General features: G+C 31.1%; 1 protein-coding gene and 1 long non-coding RNA gene across 10 annotated transcripts in view; both read left to right on the forward strand.

The window, feature by feature from the left end:
- The window catches only part of LOC132729332 (5'-AMP-activated protein kinase subunit beta-2-like), a 36,297-nt gene that overhangs the window by 3,375 nt on the left and 15,139 nt on the right, over positions 1 to 17,783 (forward strand). For 3 of the 9 annotated variants that reach the window (XM_060715085.1, XM_060715083.1, XM_060715091.1), the window contains exons 2-4: positions 660 to 814; positions 4,759 to 4,794; positions 9,895 to 9,988. In XM_060715085.1, coding sequence (XP_060571068.1) covers positions 660 to 814; positions 4,759 to 4,794; positions 9,895 to 9,988 — 285 coding nt within the window. Of the gene's footprint in view, positions 1 to 659; positions 815 to 4,758; positions 4,795 to 9,726; positions 9,821 to 9,894; positions 9,989 to 17,783 lie in introns of all 9 variants that reach the window. The other 6 variants (XM_060715086.1, XM_060715084.1, XM_060715090.1 and 3 more) reach the window with 3 other exon arrangements.
- Positions 9,995 to 17,726, forward strand: LOC132729335 (uncharacterized). The gene is made up of 2 exons (XR_009625600.1): positions 9,995 to 12,410; positions 14,422 to 17,726. It is a non-coding gene; the product is annotated as an uncharacterized LOC132729335 (long non-coding RNA).

Genomic DNA, 17,783 nt, shown 5'->3' on the forward strand with positions numbered 1-17,783 from the left:
TAGTTTGTCTATCCACAGCCTTCAAACTTTAAACTTAACAAATGTATATAGCAATTTACCCCTTGATGTACTCTTCTTGCAAGCCCACTAAGAAGTCTGGAGTCAATGTCAATGTGGCCTCCAAATATCAGATATTAACTGTCTCTTCAAGAAGAAATTCTTCCCTCCATCGCATTGTCAACTTGATGTGCCTTATCCACTAGACCATTAAGAGTTCATTGGGTCAGAGACACTGTGACTGTGAAATATCAAATATTAATCATGATCATAAAACAGTGGTCGTCCCATCCATAGATTTCAAACTTAAAAAGATGTATGCACCTTGATGCATTCTTATAGCTTGACCCACTAATGGGGTCAAAGGTCAAATATTAACCATTTCCAATAAATCAACTTTGTGATCATGGGGTTAGAGGTCAAGGTCAGAACAGCAGGTTTTGGCATTCTCTGTTAGTGATAAAATTGTCCCCAAAAGGATCAGACTTTTATAAGCGTAGTTATTATTGTTTTCAAAGTTAATCATCATAATTTTGTTTTGTTTATATGTATCTTGAGAAACCTTCAGGTCATGTTAAAATGTTGGTGCCTATTCTCTTTTCTTTAAAGATCACATTAAAAGATTCTGATTTCAGTGTTTGAAAACTACAAGTTTATTTCAGAGAGCTAGAGCGGCGACTACATTAAGTCAAACTGACAATCGTGAGAAGGAAGAGCGACTTCTACCCACAGTGTTTAAATGGGAAGGTGGTGGCAAAGAAGTGTTTGTCTCTGGCAGCTTCAACAACTGGAAAACAAAAATACCTCTCGCAAAAAGGTACCAATAATCAGATAAAATGTTATTAATTTGTAGTATGTTATTTTTAACCCTTAACCTGTTTGCACTGAAAGTGACTAGTCTTTTTCGACTAGTTTACAGCCAGGCCATACTGTTAATTCTTGCAGTCTGATTATTTTTTGTATTTTGATACTTATATTCCATTATTGACTCACTGTTTCAAATTCAAACTTGAGCAAATGTATTTACAATTTCTGCAGGTTAAGGGTTAAGATATTTCTTAATATGATAAATTTATGTAAGGTTATTTTGGCTATTATCCAGGGGCATACTATCAACTTTTTTCCCCAGCTCCAAGTATTTACTTAATTTAATTTAATCAAGTGACCCAGAATTTCTCCATGAAAAAATATTCAGTCATATGTGACAAGTTTTTAGTAATTCTCAAAGATACAATATTACTCTTATGATATAAATAAACACAATACTTGTTAAAAATTAATTGTGTCATTCAAATAAATAAGAATGGCTAGAAAATCTCTGATAACAGTAGTTATTTTCAATTATTCTAATAAAAGATGAACAAGCAAAAGGAGATATAAATTGTGTTACAGATCATTATTTGGGCTAATGATCATTGAATATCTCTCTGAGATTACATAGCCTTCATTGACAATGTAAAACAAATGAGTTTTGTTTGCTACTGCAAAACTTCTTAAGTGAATCTTTGATTAATACTTTTCGTGTGAATGTTATATATAAAAAAGAGTCAAAAATGACTTATTGTTATAGAATTCTGGTTCAGTATTATTTCAAGACCACTTCTTGATTTGTCTGACCAGTTAATAGGTTGCTAGCTTTTGGTCAATATTGCATATCAATGTTTTTAATAAACATGTCACATGTATGTCACCAGTGCCTCATTTCTGAACTTCTATTGCTTTCTTGAAGGCTATCAAGGGGTATTGATATGTATTTTCATAAATATCTCGTCCTTACATTTACTAACCATAGCTTTTAATGTGTTCTTTCTGAAAACATAATTATTTTCTTTAATAAACGCTGGAGCTAAAACAATATGTAGGGACCACAACTCCGCAAGACTTTTATCTAAAATTATCATTTGTAAGGTTTTGATTTGTTGTAATAGCGGCTTTGAACCCATTTTGAAATTATTTTTTTTGCTTCCAGTTAAGAAGATTTTCTAGTTTCCAATAAAGTATCGGCTCTATTTCGGTTTATAGTTGTATTATGAACTGAATTGATAAGGATATATGAATATTTGATGAGAAGTTATGCTACAAGCATAAAACTTTATCAAAATAGTTTCTAAAAATGATTGCCATAGTACAAGAAACATCCACATTTAGATTATTACCTTATTTATATCTACGGGGCTGGCAGGAATAAATATGTAATGAGCAGTAAACTCAGAACTGAAATAGAAAAATCCAATATAGCCTATTTGATATACATAAAGTGTTGCTCTTTTTAAGACACATGATTATATTTATGAAATAGTTGTTAATATTGTGGTTATGATGGTCATATAATTGTTTCCATTAATGCTAATTTTTAGCTTGACAATTCGAAGAATAGGGAGAGCTATTGTTCTTATCCAGGGCTTGGTACAGTTTTTGTGTGCAAGTTGGTATTCTCCAAACCTGCTGAAAAGAATGGGTTGAAACTTCTCACACTTATTTGAGAGCATAATGGGAGGCCACTGTCCAAGGCCCATAACTATTAATATGGATTTTGACATAATTATTGGCCCTTTTTGAACTTACTAAATTCTCGTTATCCAAGCTCTTGTTTGATTATCAAGAATAGTCAAGAAGTTCTAAATTCAAATCTAGGCTGTTTAAGTACACACATGTATCAGAGTAAAGGTTAGATATATGGAAAAGACTTCTAGTGTCAGGAATAAGAGATTGATTGTTAATGACTTTGAGCCTCTGCCAATAAATGAAACTGTAAGATAAAAAAAATGCAATATTTAAATAATTGGACCAGTATTCCTAGCTGCTATCTCTTGCAAGATTTATTCTGGAACAAAGATGTCTACAATTTTAGCTTATAATTTAGGCCAAATGTACAAAATCTCCATGTTTATATTAAAGAATTGAAACAATCTAAATTGTAAAAGATAAGTTTGCATAAAAATGGTGTAATTTATATTGTAAATAGAACAAAGTACATTTCGAAATAAGTAATGATATTAAGTGATGGTAAAAGCTTATTAGCTATTTTGACATTGCTTCTCAAACTGTGTTTACAAACTTGCTTTATTGCTCAGTCTATATTGTCTTTATTGTAAAAACTAAGTTTATTGTCTGTTATATTAAAAACCCCTATTTTACTGGTTTCACTGAGGAATACTCTTGACCATCTGTCTTAATGAAATATATTCAACATAAGTTTATCCTTTCAGGTGATATGTTATACATGATATTTTGATGTATATGTATGAATAAATACATGGATAAATGTTAATGGTATTCTAATGATAATGTTTATAGATGATCATTATATCCTAATTTGGAAAACACTACATTTCTTGTTCTTTCATAAATACTGAATCATAGATATACAATTATAAAATATGTAGCATTTGGTAATAAATAGGCTAAAAGTTATTAATTTTCAAAGCTGTTTTCAGGGAAGAATGTGTTTTAATGGATATTCTCTAAATGTATTGAAGTTTTATACATGTGTATTGATTTGCTGCCTTCTCTTATACTTTCATCATAAGCTTTTTTCTGTTCATGATTTCTGCTAAAACAAGTTACGTTCAGGCCCTTTTTCATCATTTTTAACTACACTAAATGCAGTAAATGAGAAAAGTAAAAGTACAGGGCGATATCTAATTTATGAGGATTAAAATAATATCAGCAGCTACATACTACATGTAAACTGCTGGAAAATTATAATGTTCTTTGGATTCATTTCTGTCTAAGGAAGACATAACATTTAAAATATTCGTAGTCTTAACATTTGAATTTTATAAATAAAAAAGTAAAAAAAGCATTTGTTAAAATCTTTTTGGTAGGAAATATATATTTCATATTCAGGAAAATTCCTTAGTTGTATAGTGGAAAAAAGGGCCTGATATGATTTAATTTTATTTCTGTTCTGTACTAACTTGCAAACGAGTTCTGCTATGCTATATGATTGAGATTTTTCAAGGTCAGCTTTCCAGAATCCAGCAAATTTGGGTTTTTCCCCAATATTATCTCATGGTATAAGGAAAACTTTAATTGTTGTAACTTACAGCTTTAAAACAGTTCAATACTTTATAGGGCTGGTTATACATGTAGATATATTTAACTGTAAACGTTTGTTTGTACCATGTAATAAGGTGGGAAAATACCCATATTGCTGAGTTTTCTAGAGTATCTCTATTGCCAGCAGCAATAATGACTTCCCTAACCTGCATTTCTGTTTCTGTTCTTGTAAAAGAATTTTTTTAATTTAGTTTTATACAGAATTTATTATAGTTCAATTGTGTAGGAAGCTAGGTCATAGACACACTTGAATCCGTTACTGGAACCCACCGGTACAGAGAAATGAGGGTAAAGTTATTTGCTCACAGAAACAATGGCTTGCCACTGACGGGGTTTGAGCCCTAGCAGCTAGAGATCCTTAGATTACTTATGTTGTCAGACACATTAACTGCTCAGCACACAATTTTTTTGTATTCTATGTAATAGTGAAGTATTGATCATGATGTTTGGGAGCTGATCATTTCAGTGTCACTTTTAGGATTACTACTTATAATACTAGGGTATCGGCCATATTAAATTGAAAGTTTTCTAACTATTTCATATACATACAAATTAAATATTCTAGAAATGAAAAGTCCCAAGTTTAATTTAATTATAAATAGATAGTAATTCTATTTTTTCTGGCTTCAGTAAAATATAGTTTGGAAATGCATTAGAATCAAAGCACATATGCAACCAGGCTTAATTGTTTATTTACAGCGATGATATACAGGACCGTGATCATAAAACAACTGTGTATGTATGATTTCTTTTTCGATATTAGAGATGGTATCGTGATATATATCCTTGATGTGATATATATCACATAGAATGATGATATATGTATATCTCACTGGATGGTGACTGATTTATATCACACCTAAGCTGCTCCAAGCATCCCTTTGCCAGATGTAGTACCATATGTTTGGTTTTTTATCTCACTAGTGACTGATATACATATATCTCCTGTTAGTTGCTGATATATACCACAATGGTAACTTATAAAAGATTTTTACTGTGGTGGCTGATATATATCAGTATTGTGATATACATCACATTTAAGTTGATATATATCATGAAACAAGGTAGTCAAGCCTAAGTCTGTATTTCATCCTGACATTATTATATTCTTGTTTCCTGGAATAAAGTCATCAATCAATAATAAATCATTATGTAATAAATCATATGTTATATCCACAGTTACCTCAGATTTATTTATTTGCTGTTCTTTTTTGTGTTGTCACTTTAGAAATTTTATCACTTCCTACTGTCACTGTTTTGGCAATCCTTTGCTATAAGAATCAGCTATGAACCTGTAGATAGAACCTTTTAAATATGTAAGGCTATTAATATTTTCACTATCCAATCATTTTAAGTATTTTATCCTGTTTATAAAATTTGAATCTAAATTTCATTACAAATTTGAAACATTTTTTGAATTTTTCTATTTCTATATTATTGTTATACATGTTTAATGGTTAAGGGGCCTGCAATGGAGCATTTTGTGTCTTTGTGTCTTGAAATATTTCAAAGGTCATACCTCGCTTATAATTAAGTCAAAGATATTCTGCTTATGGTGTAAATGATCAGCTGGGAACAGGGATATGCATTCAGAGTACTTTCTAAAGGTCAAGGACATGTGAAATTATTTTTGAATGGAGATTGTTTTTTTAACGTCCCAATGTGATAATTTGTTTGTTAAACAATTGTAAATTCTTTAATGTCTGTTAAATGTAATATTTCTGTGTAATATACACTGGAAAAAAGAAAGATATTATTATGGAGTAGTTGTTAGGAAGGTTAATAGATATAGTTGGACTACTACTTGATGCTGGTTCAGGGAAAACAAGTTTAGCACACAAAAAATATTTCAATATTTCATAAATATTTTGCCTACTCAAAGTTACCGCTTTTACTTTGGTTTATTTTTTTTGATATTCTTTAAAGATAGGTGGGTATTTTATAATATGCATATTATGCTGATAGGTTGTACTGTACACTTCTTGATTTTTGCTGACAGTGTCTTCTGCTGCTCATTAAAAATAACCCAAAAAAAAACAACAAAAGAATACAAGAAAACCCCAAAACTTTCAAGAAATGTATACTTGAGACTGAAAGTAAGTTTAATGAAATCTATTTAATAACTGTAAAAAAGGTTTGGACTTTAAAAAGCCTACATTTATTAATGATGTGCCATAAGGTCAAAAGTCTCCTGATTAGAAGATTGAACATGTTGAATTTTTACTCAGTCAACAACTTTGGTCTACAGTTATAAGACAGTTATTGCAAATTGGTATCACTGTACAGTAATTTTATCCTGCTATTTGAAATGGTGGTAGGTTAAAGGTAAAGGTCACAGGAACCCAAAAACTGATAAAACCTGGTGCTTGGTTTGTCAAATTTTACCAGTATCTTGAACAATTTTGCAACAGTGGAGTGAAATCCGTTTAAATACATCACCCAAGATTAGCCAAAATCATTCCTGTTTCAGCGCCATTTGACTAACTTGTGTTGGTGCGCCGTAAAACCAAACAAACAGATGTTTCTAATATATACCCTTTAGATTTGAGAGTCAAATATAAGTTATTAAGGTTCATCTTTTAAATCACACATTATACTTTGTTAGAAATACGTTTTTCAATGACTGAGCATCATCATATTTTAAAGTGACACAGATATACAGCCTGGTTTCATAATCTGCACAACTATAGCACCATTGAGTAGTTGTATTCTTAACTCCTGACACATTGAATAGTTGTAATCTAGCCCCTGACACATTGAATATGTAAGAAACTTCTTAAATGATATTATTTAAGTCTTCCTCGTTGCTTAAATAATTTTCAATGATGTAATTTATTTAATCATTATTTCTTAATATTAACAATGTGATAATTTAAAACAGTTTGTTGTGCATGGCTTTAAACATTCATGAATTTATAATTTCCAGTTCATCATTATAGTTAGCAATGTTTGCTTGCTGCAGTTTTTGTACAGTGTTGAAGCCTCAGTATTTCAGATATTTCTTGAAATTTTTGCAAACTTTTTATAATTGTATTCAGCTTTCAAATACATTCACTGTATGTCCTTTTCACATTTAATATACATTTAACTGATATATTCTTTTACAGAAAAATATATTGAAGAGAGGAAGCAGAGAAGCAGAAAAACAATGGCATTTTCTGTGCTTTGTGTTTAACTCATATGGCAGTCATGATTTGAATTCAATGTGTATACTTTTAAGGCCAAAATACAAATTATGTGCTGCTGAAACTGTTTTAAAAGTACATTTTTCCTCCTCATAAATTAACATTACAAAAAATTTCATCAAGAAATCTCCTGAAAACACTAATGTAATTTGTCTTTATGTCGGATTGTTTTGTTTATTGTTTGTTATTCATTTATGTAAACATAATTATATGTTAATGTGGTTGAGGAAAAAGATTTTACTTTTATTTCAATTATTATCATATTTTCTGTGGATTTAATTACAATGTTTTCATTCTTTGTTTCCATTCAATCAAGGATGACTAATGGCTCTGAAAATATCAATTTCTTACATTAACCAATGGCCAGTGTATGGTAACCTTTAATCTGGCCATTATATAGTAACCTTTTATCTATTGAGAAAAACAACCAAAATACATATTTATCTACTTTTACCTTGCCCTAATCTCATCCTTGATAGATGATGAAACAGTAAAAACCAAGCATAGACCACATATTGATTTGTGTTATAACTTTATATTATTACAGTACCTGCTGGCAGTGAAAGTAATTTAGCCTTTGCCATCAGTAAAGATCTGGGTCAACCTGCATATTTTTGTACAGTCTTACCAGGCTCTGTCCTGATGGCTGACTTATCATAAGTCTTTGCCCTACTTTGGCCAACGAGAAGACCTAAATTTGAACTTTCTGAATGTCTATTTTGCATAAACTGTCTGCAATAGTGTTTATTTAACTGTCATTTAAACATTGCTTCTATCTGGAAAGACAAAGGGTGTGTGCATATGAAAAATAAGTCGAAAAGCTTAGACATAAATAAGAAAAAATTAAATGTCTAAATTAAAAGTTGCTCCTACTTTGCTTCTTTTGAGCTTTTTAAATTGTTAAACTTTTATCTAATTAGCCACTATTTTATTTTCTACTTTATATCCCCAAAGCTGATAATGGGCAGATCAATTAATGACAAGTCGATTTAAGCAAGTCTTGCTGAATTTCTTAAATGGACTTGTCAAGTTAAGGTTAAATGCAAGTTAGGTCATACATCAACAATATTTTGATGCGGTAGAAAAATTAATTTATTATTTAGTCAAGGTGTGCAGAAGATGGTCTGTAATTGGAGTAATAAGATATGAGTTGTGGAAGATGTTATACTGTAATTTTAATTTAATGAAACTTATGTTCCAGGTCCTGTATATCATCTTGGGAAAGAATAAAGTGACTTTTATTCTGTTGGAATAAAGTGACTTTTAATTTGTTGTGAAGGATTTAGGACCAGAAAAAAATCAAGTTATTCAGGCTAGTGGTTGGTGATTTTTACTAGCCCAAATATGTTTTTTCAAGCCCAAAAATGTTAAATTTAAAGTGGAAGAATAATGAATTGTTGTGCAATTTTATTCCCTTGATGGTAGATTAATGTTGTTCCATTTCAAATTTAATGATTTTATTTGCAGAAATTAATCCTAATTTTTCAAAGGCCAGGCCAGATTTTACTAGCCATAAGCTGGCAGGTATGTCTGGAAAAATGTCACCAAATTGTAGATTCATTCATTTACTTTGAAATATGAAAACTTGAAAAAGTAAACAGTAAATATGAAGTAGAATGTTTGATTTTGTCAGAATTCAATGCAGAAATATGCTATAATAATAAAAAAAATTAATGTTTTTTTTTCTGGGTATCTTTAGATAAAAATGCTTGAATAAAGGCATTTTTTTTACTTTCCTAGGGTATGTTTATAAAGAAATTTGATATCATAATTTGTTTGGAATAAGGTGGATATAGTTTATTCTATTTTCAGAGTATGCTTCAAAGATAGAATTAAATTAAGATAGTTCTGCTAGAATGAAAGAAAACTCTAATGCTTTTTGAGGTTAATTTGCTTACAAAGGTACAACTAGATTAAAGGTGGTTTGTTGTTTGTATCTGATACTATGATGTATAGTTTATTGAATAACATAACAGCTTCAACCATACTGAAAAACTTACTTTAACCTTTAACATTTTGAGCGCAAGCAGTGTTAATGACAAATTGTTGTGACCAGTAGACCATCTTGTCAGCCTGAACATATTTGAAGTCTGACCTGACTCTATTGTGTTAACTTCCGTCATTTTGCCCTATAAACAGAGCAATATAAATCATAATATAATTTAATTTAGGGAAAAATAGCTTAAGCAACATCTTTAATATTCATCATTTATTGACAGAGACTCAAAATAAAATTTTAATGGGAAAGATGGCACATAAATATATTAATTGCCTATATCATTGCATGGAGTTATGTTCCCTACAATATGTTCATTTATAGGAAAGAACTGGGTCTTAAAATTTTGCTGAAATAACCTTTTTGCTACATTCTTGCATGTATTATTATCTCAAATACACAATCAAAAATGCATTTACTAAACATCTTGCTTATCTTTTTAGCTTTAAGCATTATTCTTGATTCATCTTTATATTTTCTTTTCAGTCATGGCGATTTCTACACAATTATTAACCTCCCGGAAGGAGACCATCAGTATAAATTTAGTGTGGACGGTACCTGGCAGCATAATGCCAGTGAGGTAAACAAAACAAAAATTTTGGGGAAACAGTAATTTTTTTTATAAAATATTTTTTGTTTTGCATTGTATTGTAGTAATGGTGATTTCTTCACAATTGTGGACCTCCCAGAAGGAGAGCACCAGTATAAGTTCTATGTGGACGGAAACTGGCTCCATAATGTAAATGAGGTATGGCTGGTGTATGTATACAAGGGTGCTTATTTGTTTGCTTTGTTTCTATTAAAATTCTGTTATAGTTTCAAGTTGATTCGTAATTTGTCTGGCGTCTATATATGACTGGCCCTAGAGAGATCAAATAGCAAGTTTTATTATAATTAATCATTAGAAATAGATTTCATCTTTATTCTGCTTAATACAATTTGCTTCTCGTGTATTTAGTCACATTTTATAATACGCCCGAAAATATTGCTATGCACCCGGTCGTCCGTCTGTTAGCAGTGTCATGTCCAGTCTGTGTTTTTGAACCGGCAAAAGGAAACTGAAACTAGTTGGAAGAAATGTTAACAATAATGAGACAATGTGCAGAGCTCTGGTTTGACCCTTCTCATGTCAAGGTCACAGCCATTTTGTCAATTGGCCCCACCCTTGGGATTACTTGATTTATAAGGACTTGCAGTGTATATTAGAAAACATATAAGTTTCATTATCTGTCTACAGCTTAGATATTAAGCATGTAGCATTGCCTTATTGACCTGTACAAAACTATTATGATCATGCCCTTTGATTTAATATATATCCCATCCCAGGGTCACTCGAAGACTTATATAGGAAAATGATGACTGAGTCTTAACTTGTGAAACTGCAATGCCTAGAGTTTAGATATTTAACATGTACTATGTAGCATTGCCTTGTTGGCCTCTATAAAAACTGATAGTAATCATGACTCTTTGGTCAATATTGCTCTGCCAGTGGGGGTCACTTAGTTGATATAGAGTCTTGTATGAGAAAACACATTTCAGTCTTATTTTGTGAAACTACAATGCCTTTACATTCGAGTGTATATAGCCCTGCCTTTGCGGTGCTCTTGTTAGATTAACCATGCTTTCTTTAATACAATGTTGAAGTTAATGGAAATAACTATTGGTCACATTGCTGTATGACATCTGTTTGAGGTCACTTTCTTCTGTATCACTTGAGATCTGAGGTCAGATTTCAGCTTCTGGTTCATATTTTGCTTCACACAATCTAAGGTCATATCTTTCTCATAATATCTGAGGTCATAATTTCTGCATCTCATAATATCTGGCGTCATAATTTCTGCATCTCATAATATCTGAGGTCATAATTTCTGCATCTCATAATATCTGAAGTCATAATTTCTGCATCTCATAATATCTGAAGTCATAATTTCTGCATCTCATAATATCTGAGGTCATAATTTCTGCATCTCATAATATCTGAAGTCATAATTTCTGCATCTCATAATATCTGAGGTCATAATTTCTGCATCTCATAATATCTGAAGTCATAATTTCTGCATCTCATAATATCTGAAGTCTTAATTTCTGCATCTCATAATATCTGAGGTCATAATTTCTGCATCTCATAATATCTGAAGTCATAATTTCTGCATCTCATAATATCTGAGGTCATAATTTCTGCATCTCATAAAATCTGAGGTCTTATTTTCTGCATCTCATAATATCTGAGGTCATATTTTCTGCATCTCATAATATCTGAGGTCATATTTTTTTTGCATCAGACATCTCATAGTAACTGAGGTCATATTTTCTGCATTACACCAGTCTTCATCATTTTTAACTTGTCTGTTTCAAAGAAAAAGTTAAACTGTTATGATCACTGTGTCGTCATTGTTGTCGTACAAAAAACATTTGTAGTTTATTATTCAAACATTTTAAATGTTATCAACGTTAGACAAGGGGCATAATTCTGAAAGCTATATTTTTTGGAGATATGCCCCTTTTTAACAAAAGGGGTTATTTAAACAGACAAGCCTTAAGGCTGCATGTGGTTCTCTTGTTTGAACTTGGGAGTTCTAGTTCTGAGTTGATAAATGGAGGTCCAATACTTAGTTCATGTTAGTTTTGCATGGAATCATTGCTTACTGAACAGAGTGGTCATTATTTTTCATAAAAGATGATATAAAAGTGATACAAATCTTTCATTTGATTTCAATAAACATTTAATTAAGTTAATACATCAAGTTGAAAAATAAATTTAAAGTTGAAAGTTTTTATTCTGAATTTCTAGTTACATATCTGTTGAAAGCTGTATAAATAATATTAATTATGAACATGCCAGTGGTAAGGACCAGTATGTGCCACAGGTTTGAAACTAGGCCAGTCCTTGTCACCAGTACATGGCTGATGATGGCCGGGTCAGTTTCTACCACCAGAATAGGGTCAGGCCAGTTTGTGTAGCCAGTCTCACTAGTATAGGGCAACATTGTGCCACCAATAAAGAACTAAGACAGTCTGTGTCACCAATAAAATACTAAGACAGTCTGTGTCACCAGGCGACCAGACATTTACATTGTTGGCCGACTTGTAAAAAATCATCAGTATTTTTACGATGAAAACACATTATCTGCTTTTGGCAAGACCTTTGTGTGAATATATTTTGTATTAAGGTGACAACAGACACTTTCCGTGGTACTCACCTAAATGTCATTTAAACAAAGTTATTTTAGAAATAATTGTTATTTATTTAATCTTTGTGCATTAAATGTCGTTGATCATCATAAAAAATAACATATTTGAAAAAAATGCCTTTGTAAATGATTGATTTTTAATAAAAATCCTAAAATTTTAAATCGTCATATCAAAGTCATTTTTTACTTTTTTGTCATCAAACTTTTGGAAAATAAACATTCTTATAATATCTGGGGAACCGTGTCTCAAATTTTTTCTATCTTTTTTCAAAAAAATATTACGTAACGTCAAACATTTTATGCGACTTTTTTCACCATACATATTACGTAATTAAAGATAATTAAGTCGCTGATTGAGCAATCAAAAATCCCTGACACGGTTCCCTCCGTAAATAAATTCCCTTTCATGTGCTTTAAACCGCATGTTAATTGCTTGATTATTAAAAAAGTTATGCCGATTCAAAGTTAGTCCGACCCGCATCAAACGAAGTGTCATAAATCGGCTGTTCTCTCTCGGACCCCTACGTTTCACGCTAAATAATTGCATAATACACAAATATCGCACCAGAGAGGGTCACAAGTTGCGCTAACATACTCTAACAACATTTTATGACCCAGTGACATCTGACCAATTAAAAAGTTGCTGATTAATATCAGTTTATAACAGAAATTTCTTCAAATCTTAACGTGATTTACTGTCGGTCGCACATGTCACGTGACTTTCGGTAAAATTTGAGGCACTCGGTGGGGGGGAATGGAACGTATTTGCGCACCGCTAGCGGGGTATTTAATTGTTTCACTTTTGAAGATTATTATTATTATCATCAGCATTATTATTATATTATACCAGTGTCACTCTGTCTGTGTATTCGTGTATGAAATTCCGTTAAAATATAAATTAAAATAACAAAAAACTGAGCTTCTGATGGTCTTTTAAAGTCCATGGTAAATGTAAAAATAAAAACGAGATATTATATATTTCTTCCTCCAAATTGAAATAAATGCTTGACATATTATAATAGAAATAAAAGGTATCACTCGATCATTATGATCTTTATGACTTCTTTTATCATGAAAATCATCTATGCACGGCATAGATATCCAGTTTCTACTGGGATATACAATAAATTCCATACTTTGTCCCAGGTTTATTAGTACTGTGTTCGATTTACTGGCGAACAATTTATTCAGAGCATTCACTGATAGTATATTAATATCTTTTTTTATTGATTCATACTGGAACATACGATACGTTATAGTACATCCCAGATTCATAGAGAAATGATCATCCTTAAACAATCTAAAATGGTTTAGAAATTTGTCAGGGACACCTTACCACAAGTCATATAGGCGTTCACATAAAAAATGTTGTCTGTTTTTGTTGTTGTTTTACTTGACATTGTTAGAAAACGAGGTTGAATGTAAAGCAAGCCGATGAATCCGTACAAAAGTCCATAAACTCAATGTAATATCTATCAGATTAACGGGACAGACAAATTATTTTCACACATTATGGATATTTTAGCAACTATATCTTAAATCAACCCGTGGTCGTGCTATTTGCCGCTATGCTTAAGTATTTATGTTTCATACATTATGTTACGTACATTGGCCGACAATTTCTTATTTTATAAAAATGCTTAATAAAAGGTAGACGATATTCATAAAAGATGTACGGTATTTGTACGATACATGAATTACGAGTAGTATGGACCAGTATGGACGGGTAATTCACGGATATATGGAACTACCGATTTCCCTCATTGATGCCTCAACAGGGGGCGGAGCGTTATCGATAATTGACAGGTTACGCGAATAGCAGATAAAAATGGTACAGGTACCGTTTTAAAACGTTTAAAAACACATTTTTTGGACTAACTGCTTCCAAAATTAAATCACGAATGTGTTCAGAAAAGGTTGATAATTCTACTAAGCAAAGAATCTCATTTTAGGTATTTTCAGTAATAATTGACTCCGTTGTCACCTTAAGGTATAAACATTCAAATTAAATATAGCACCACTCTGTTCAGTAAACTAAGTTCAGCTTTATTGTCTGGTTTTCATTGTTATGGCTTATTGACTTTAATTAAGGGAGTTGATTTAGGTCGGAAAGTAAGGTCAATGAATTATGTCAAATTATATGTTCCTGGAGTACTGCAATTTTTTACATAGGCAAAAAGGAATTCTTCAATAGTGCACAGAATAGAAGATAACCTAAAAGTGAAAAAAAAGTAAAAGTAAAAAAATCAGTCAGGGGCACAAAGCAGCAATTACTAGGATGATGACCACCCAACTTTTTTTTTATAAATTTGTTTCAATAATAATTCTCTTTAAATCATGCAAAAGTTAAGAAAATTCTGTACACTAGGTTATTTATCCTTCCCTGCCTATGTAATAAATACAGAACTACATGTATATGAAATGTCCTTTTCTTGGTATTTCTAATATTTATAACTAGCTTTATTGATTTAACACAGACAAATCATAGATGAAATTAGATAAAAAAAAAATGAAAATAAGGTCCTTGAACCATGAAAGATTTTCCCTATAAATGTCAGCTAAGGTGATGGGGCTTAAAGTTTTGTGATGTAAATGGTTCAGTTCCCTGTCAACATTATACAGATACATAAATATACAGATATATAAAAAACTATACAGTAATTAATAACTTAGTTTACATAGATTATAGAGAGCATTGAATAATTTAGATTTTCAGCTGTAATTCTGAAATAGTGTCACAGTTACAAAAATAAGGGAAAAGGAATCAAATTAAACTTGTTTAACAAAGTCATAAATTTTCTGAACTCTGTGCCACTTGTTTGAGGCTTAACATCACTATTGCCTGACTGATATGGCTTGTTTGTTTTGGCCACTCAAAAGTCCAATATAGATTAAGAGATTTATCATAATATGGTTAGTCTTTTACAGTCAAGTATACAAGTAAATTTCAATTTTTTTTAGAAAAAAAACAACAACAAACTATTAGCAATGTTGATCTTGTATTCAGTGTACCTGTTTGGGGCCTCTGTGGCTTATTGGTTTAGGTCACTGACTTCAAATTACTTGACTGTTGCCACTTTGTTTGAATCCCCACCAGATATTCGTTTTTAAGTTGAGGAAATTGCCATCAGGCGCAAAGGGGCACCTGAGGTCTTGGCCCACAAATAGAGCAACAGAGTCGTCATATGACACATCATTGTTGGTGTTCAAACAAAATGAAATATTAAATAAATAAAATGCTTGTGAAATGTGACCAGTCAAAAATGATACATGGAATTAATTAATTAACTACTTTAGTAAACACTGACAAGCAGCATGCAAATGTGAAGTTAATTGAAATTTTCACTGTCTACCACCATGATGGATATTGATATTGTCATGCAAGCACAGCATTTTGTTGATTTATTGCACCTTATACAAAAATTCATGATGTCTTTAATATTCCTATAAGTTATTCAAATAAATGTTACATTATCCATTTGTAATAAATATTGATAATTTCTTTGGTCTTCCTTCACCAGTAAAGCTGGTAAGTCGCCGTATGGCCTATATTGCGTTGATGTGACATAAAATCCAACCACCTCATATGGCCTATACTGTGTTGGTGTGACATAAAACCTATGGTCGGCATCAGGATCACATGCATCATCTATCTATGGGAAGGTTTACACAAGCCCTGTGTAAAAAAACAAACATGAAATGCAGTAGTTGGACACATATTCTAATAACATAAGAATTGACCCTCAAATATTTTCTAGCTGGTTTTTTTTTTTATAAAAGAGTATGGTTACAGTAACTATTTCAGATGTCATTTTAACCAAACTTATATTTTAATTGATAATGTAATTTTCAAACTTTCTTCATAAATATTTGTTATTTTCAATATTTTAAACATTTTTCATTAATATATGACTGTGTTGTTAAACTATTTAATCTCTTACCATCTGAAACTACATCCTGAACAGGATGTAATATTTACATTTTGAAAACAATATTTAGTTTCTTAATCATATTAAGGCTTACAATTGTACAATGGTTGTAGCTTAAGTCTGACATACAGCATGAGTGGGCCTATTGGTTATGTTGTCTGGCTCCCAATCCCAAAAATCATGGCTTCAAGTTGTCCAGAGATCACTACATTGATCGTTTGATCACTTTCAAGACGAAGGAGAAAAGAACTACTTTCACAATCAATCTTAAATAAGGATTTGTTAAACATTTGAGAGATAGATTAACAAGGGGTCAAGTCTGTATAAGGTTGTATAAGGTGTAAATTAGGCTAAAGGAGAATATATATGTATGGTTTCATGTTATCCTAATTAGGCTAATTAGACTCATATAAAGAGAGACTCATTAATAAAATTTACTAAGCATTGTTTATGTTTATTGAAATCATATAAAAGAATACCTTTAACAAGTGAATACAATGAAAAGAGATAAAAGAGTTATTTCAGCACATTAAAGTCATTATTTTCACACATTGATCATTATCATGGAGTGTTGATACAGGCTTAGAACATGGAAATGAAGTGTTCAGTAAACAAAAGAATGCAGCACGGGTAAATTGATTTATAGACAAATCTTGCATCAAAGCTTTTCTAACTTATTTATTTTATGTGAGACAGTATTACACTGATATATATATTTGATACAATGTACAAATTAAATACAAGTTTATTTATTTAAATGTATGTTGAACTTGGAAAGGGGACAACATAAATAGAATATTTCAAAATATTTTGGCAATTCATTTCATTTGCTTATGTATTGTGTGAAAAAAATAACAAAACAATATTTTATGACACATTATTTGTGATTCACAGTGTTTATTTACATTATGTTTTAAATATGATAATATTGTTGTGGTCAAGTACTAGATTGAACTAGTCATTATTATATTTAAACCCTTAACCTGCTGAAACCAAGAGTGATTAGCCTTTGTCTCCATTTTTGATCCAGGCCAGCCTGTCCAGGTTCTTTACTAGCTCAGTGTATATTGATAATGAAATCCCCATAACTTTGAATGGACTGTTCCAAATTTAAAGCTGGGCAAATCCATTACACAAATTCAGCAGATTAAGGGTTAATGAAATGTTACTATAATTTATAACAGCATGTTTTTTTTTAGCTCTTATCCTTCAGCATATTACAAAACTTTTATTAACTTTTTCTTTTTAAATTAAATGCCAATGGATTGTATGATTATGCATATTATATGTATATAGGAGATTGGAGGTTCTACTTTATGTGTCTGAAATTTTGCACAGAGGGACACTTGAGATCCCCCTCTACCAGTGGCAATATATCTTATGTGATGTCATGTCTGATATTTGAATGATTAAATGCAGTTAA

Source organism: Ruditapes philippinarum, unplaced genomic scaffold, assembly GCF_026571515.1.
Source record: "Ruditapes philippinarum isolate M1 unplaced genomic scaffold, ASM2657151v2 ctg17_1_1_1_1, whole genome shotgun sequence".
NCBI classification, from domain to species: Eukaryota; Metazoa; Mollusca; class Bivalvia; order Venerida; family Veneridae; genus Ruditapes; species Ruditapes philippinarum.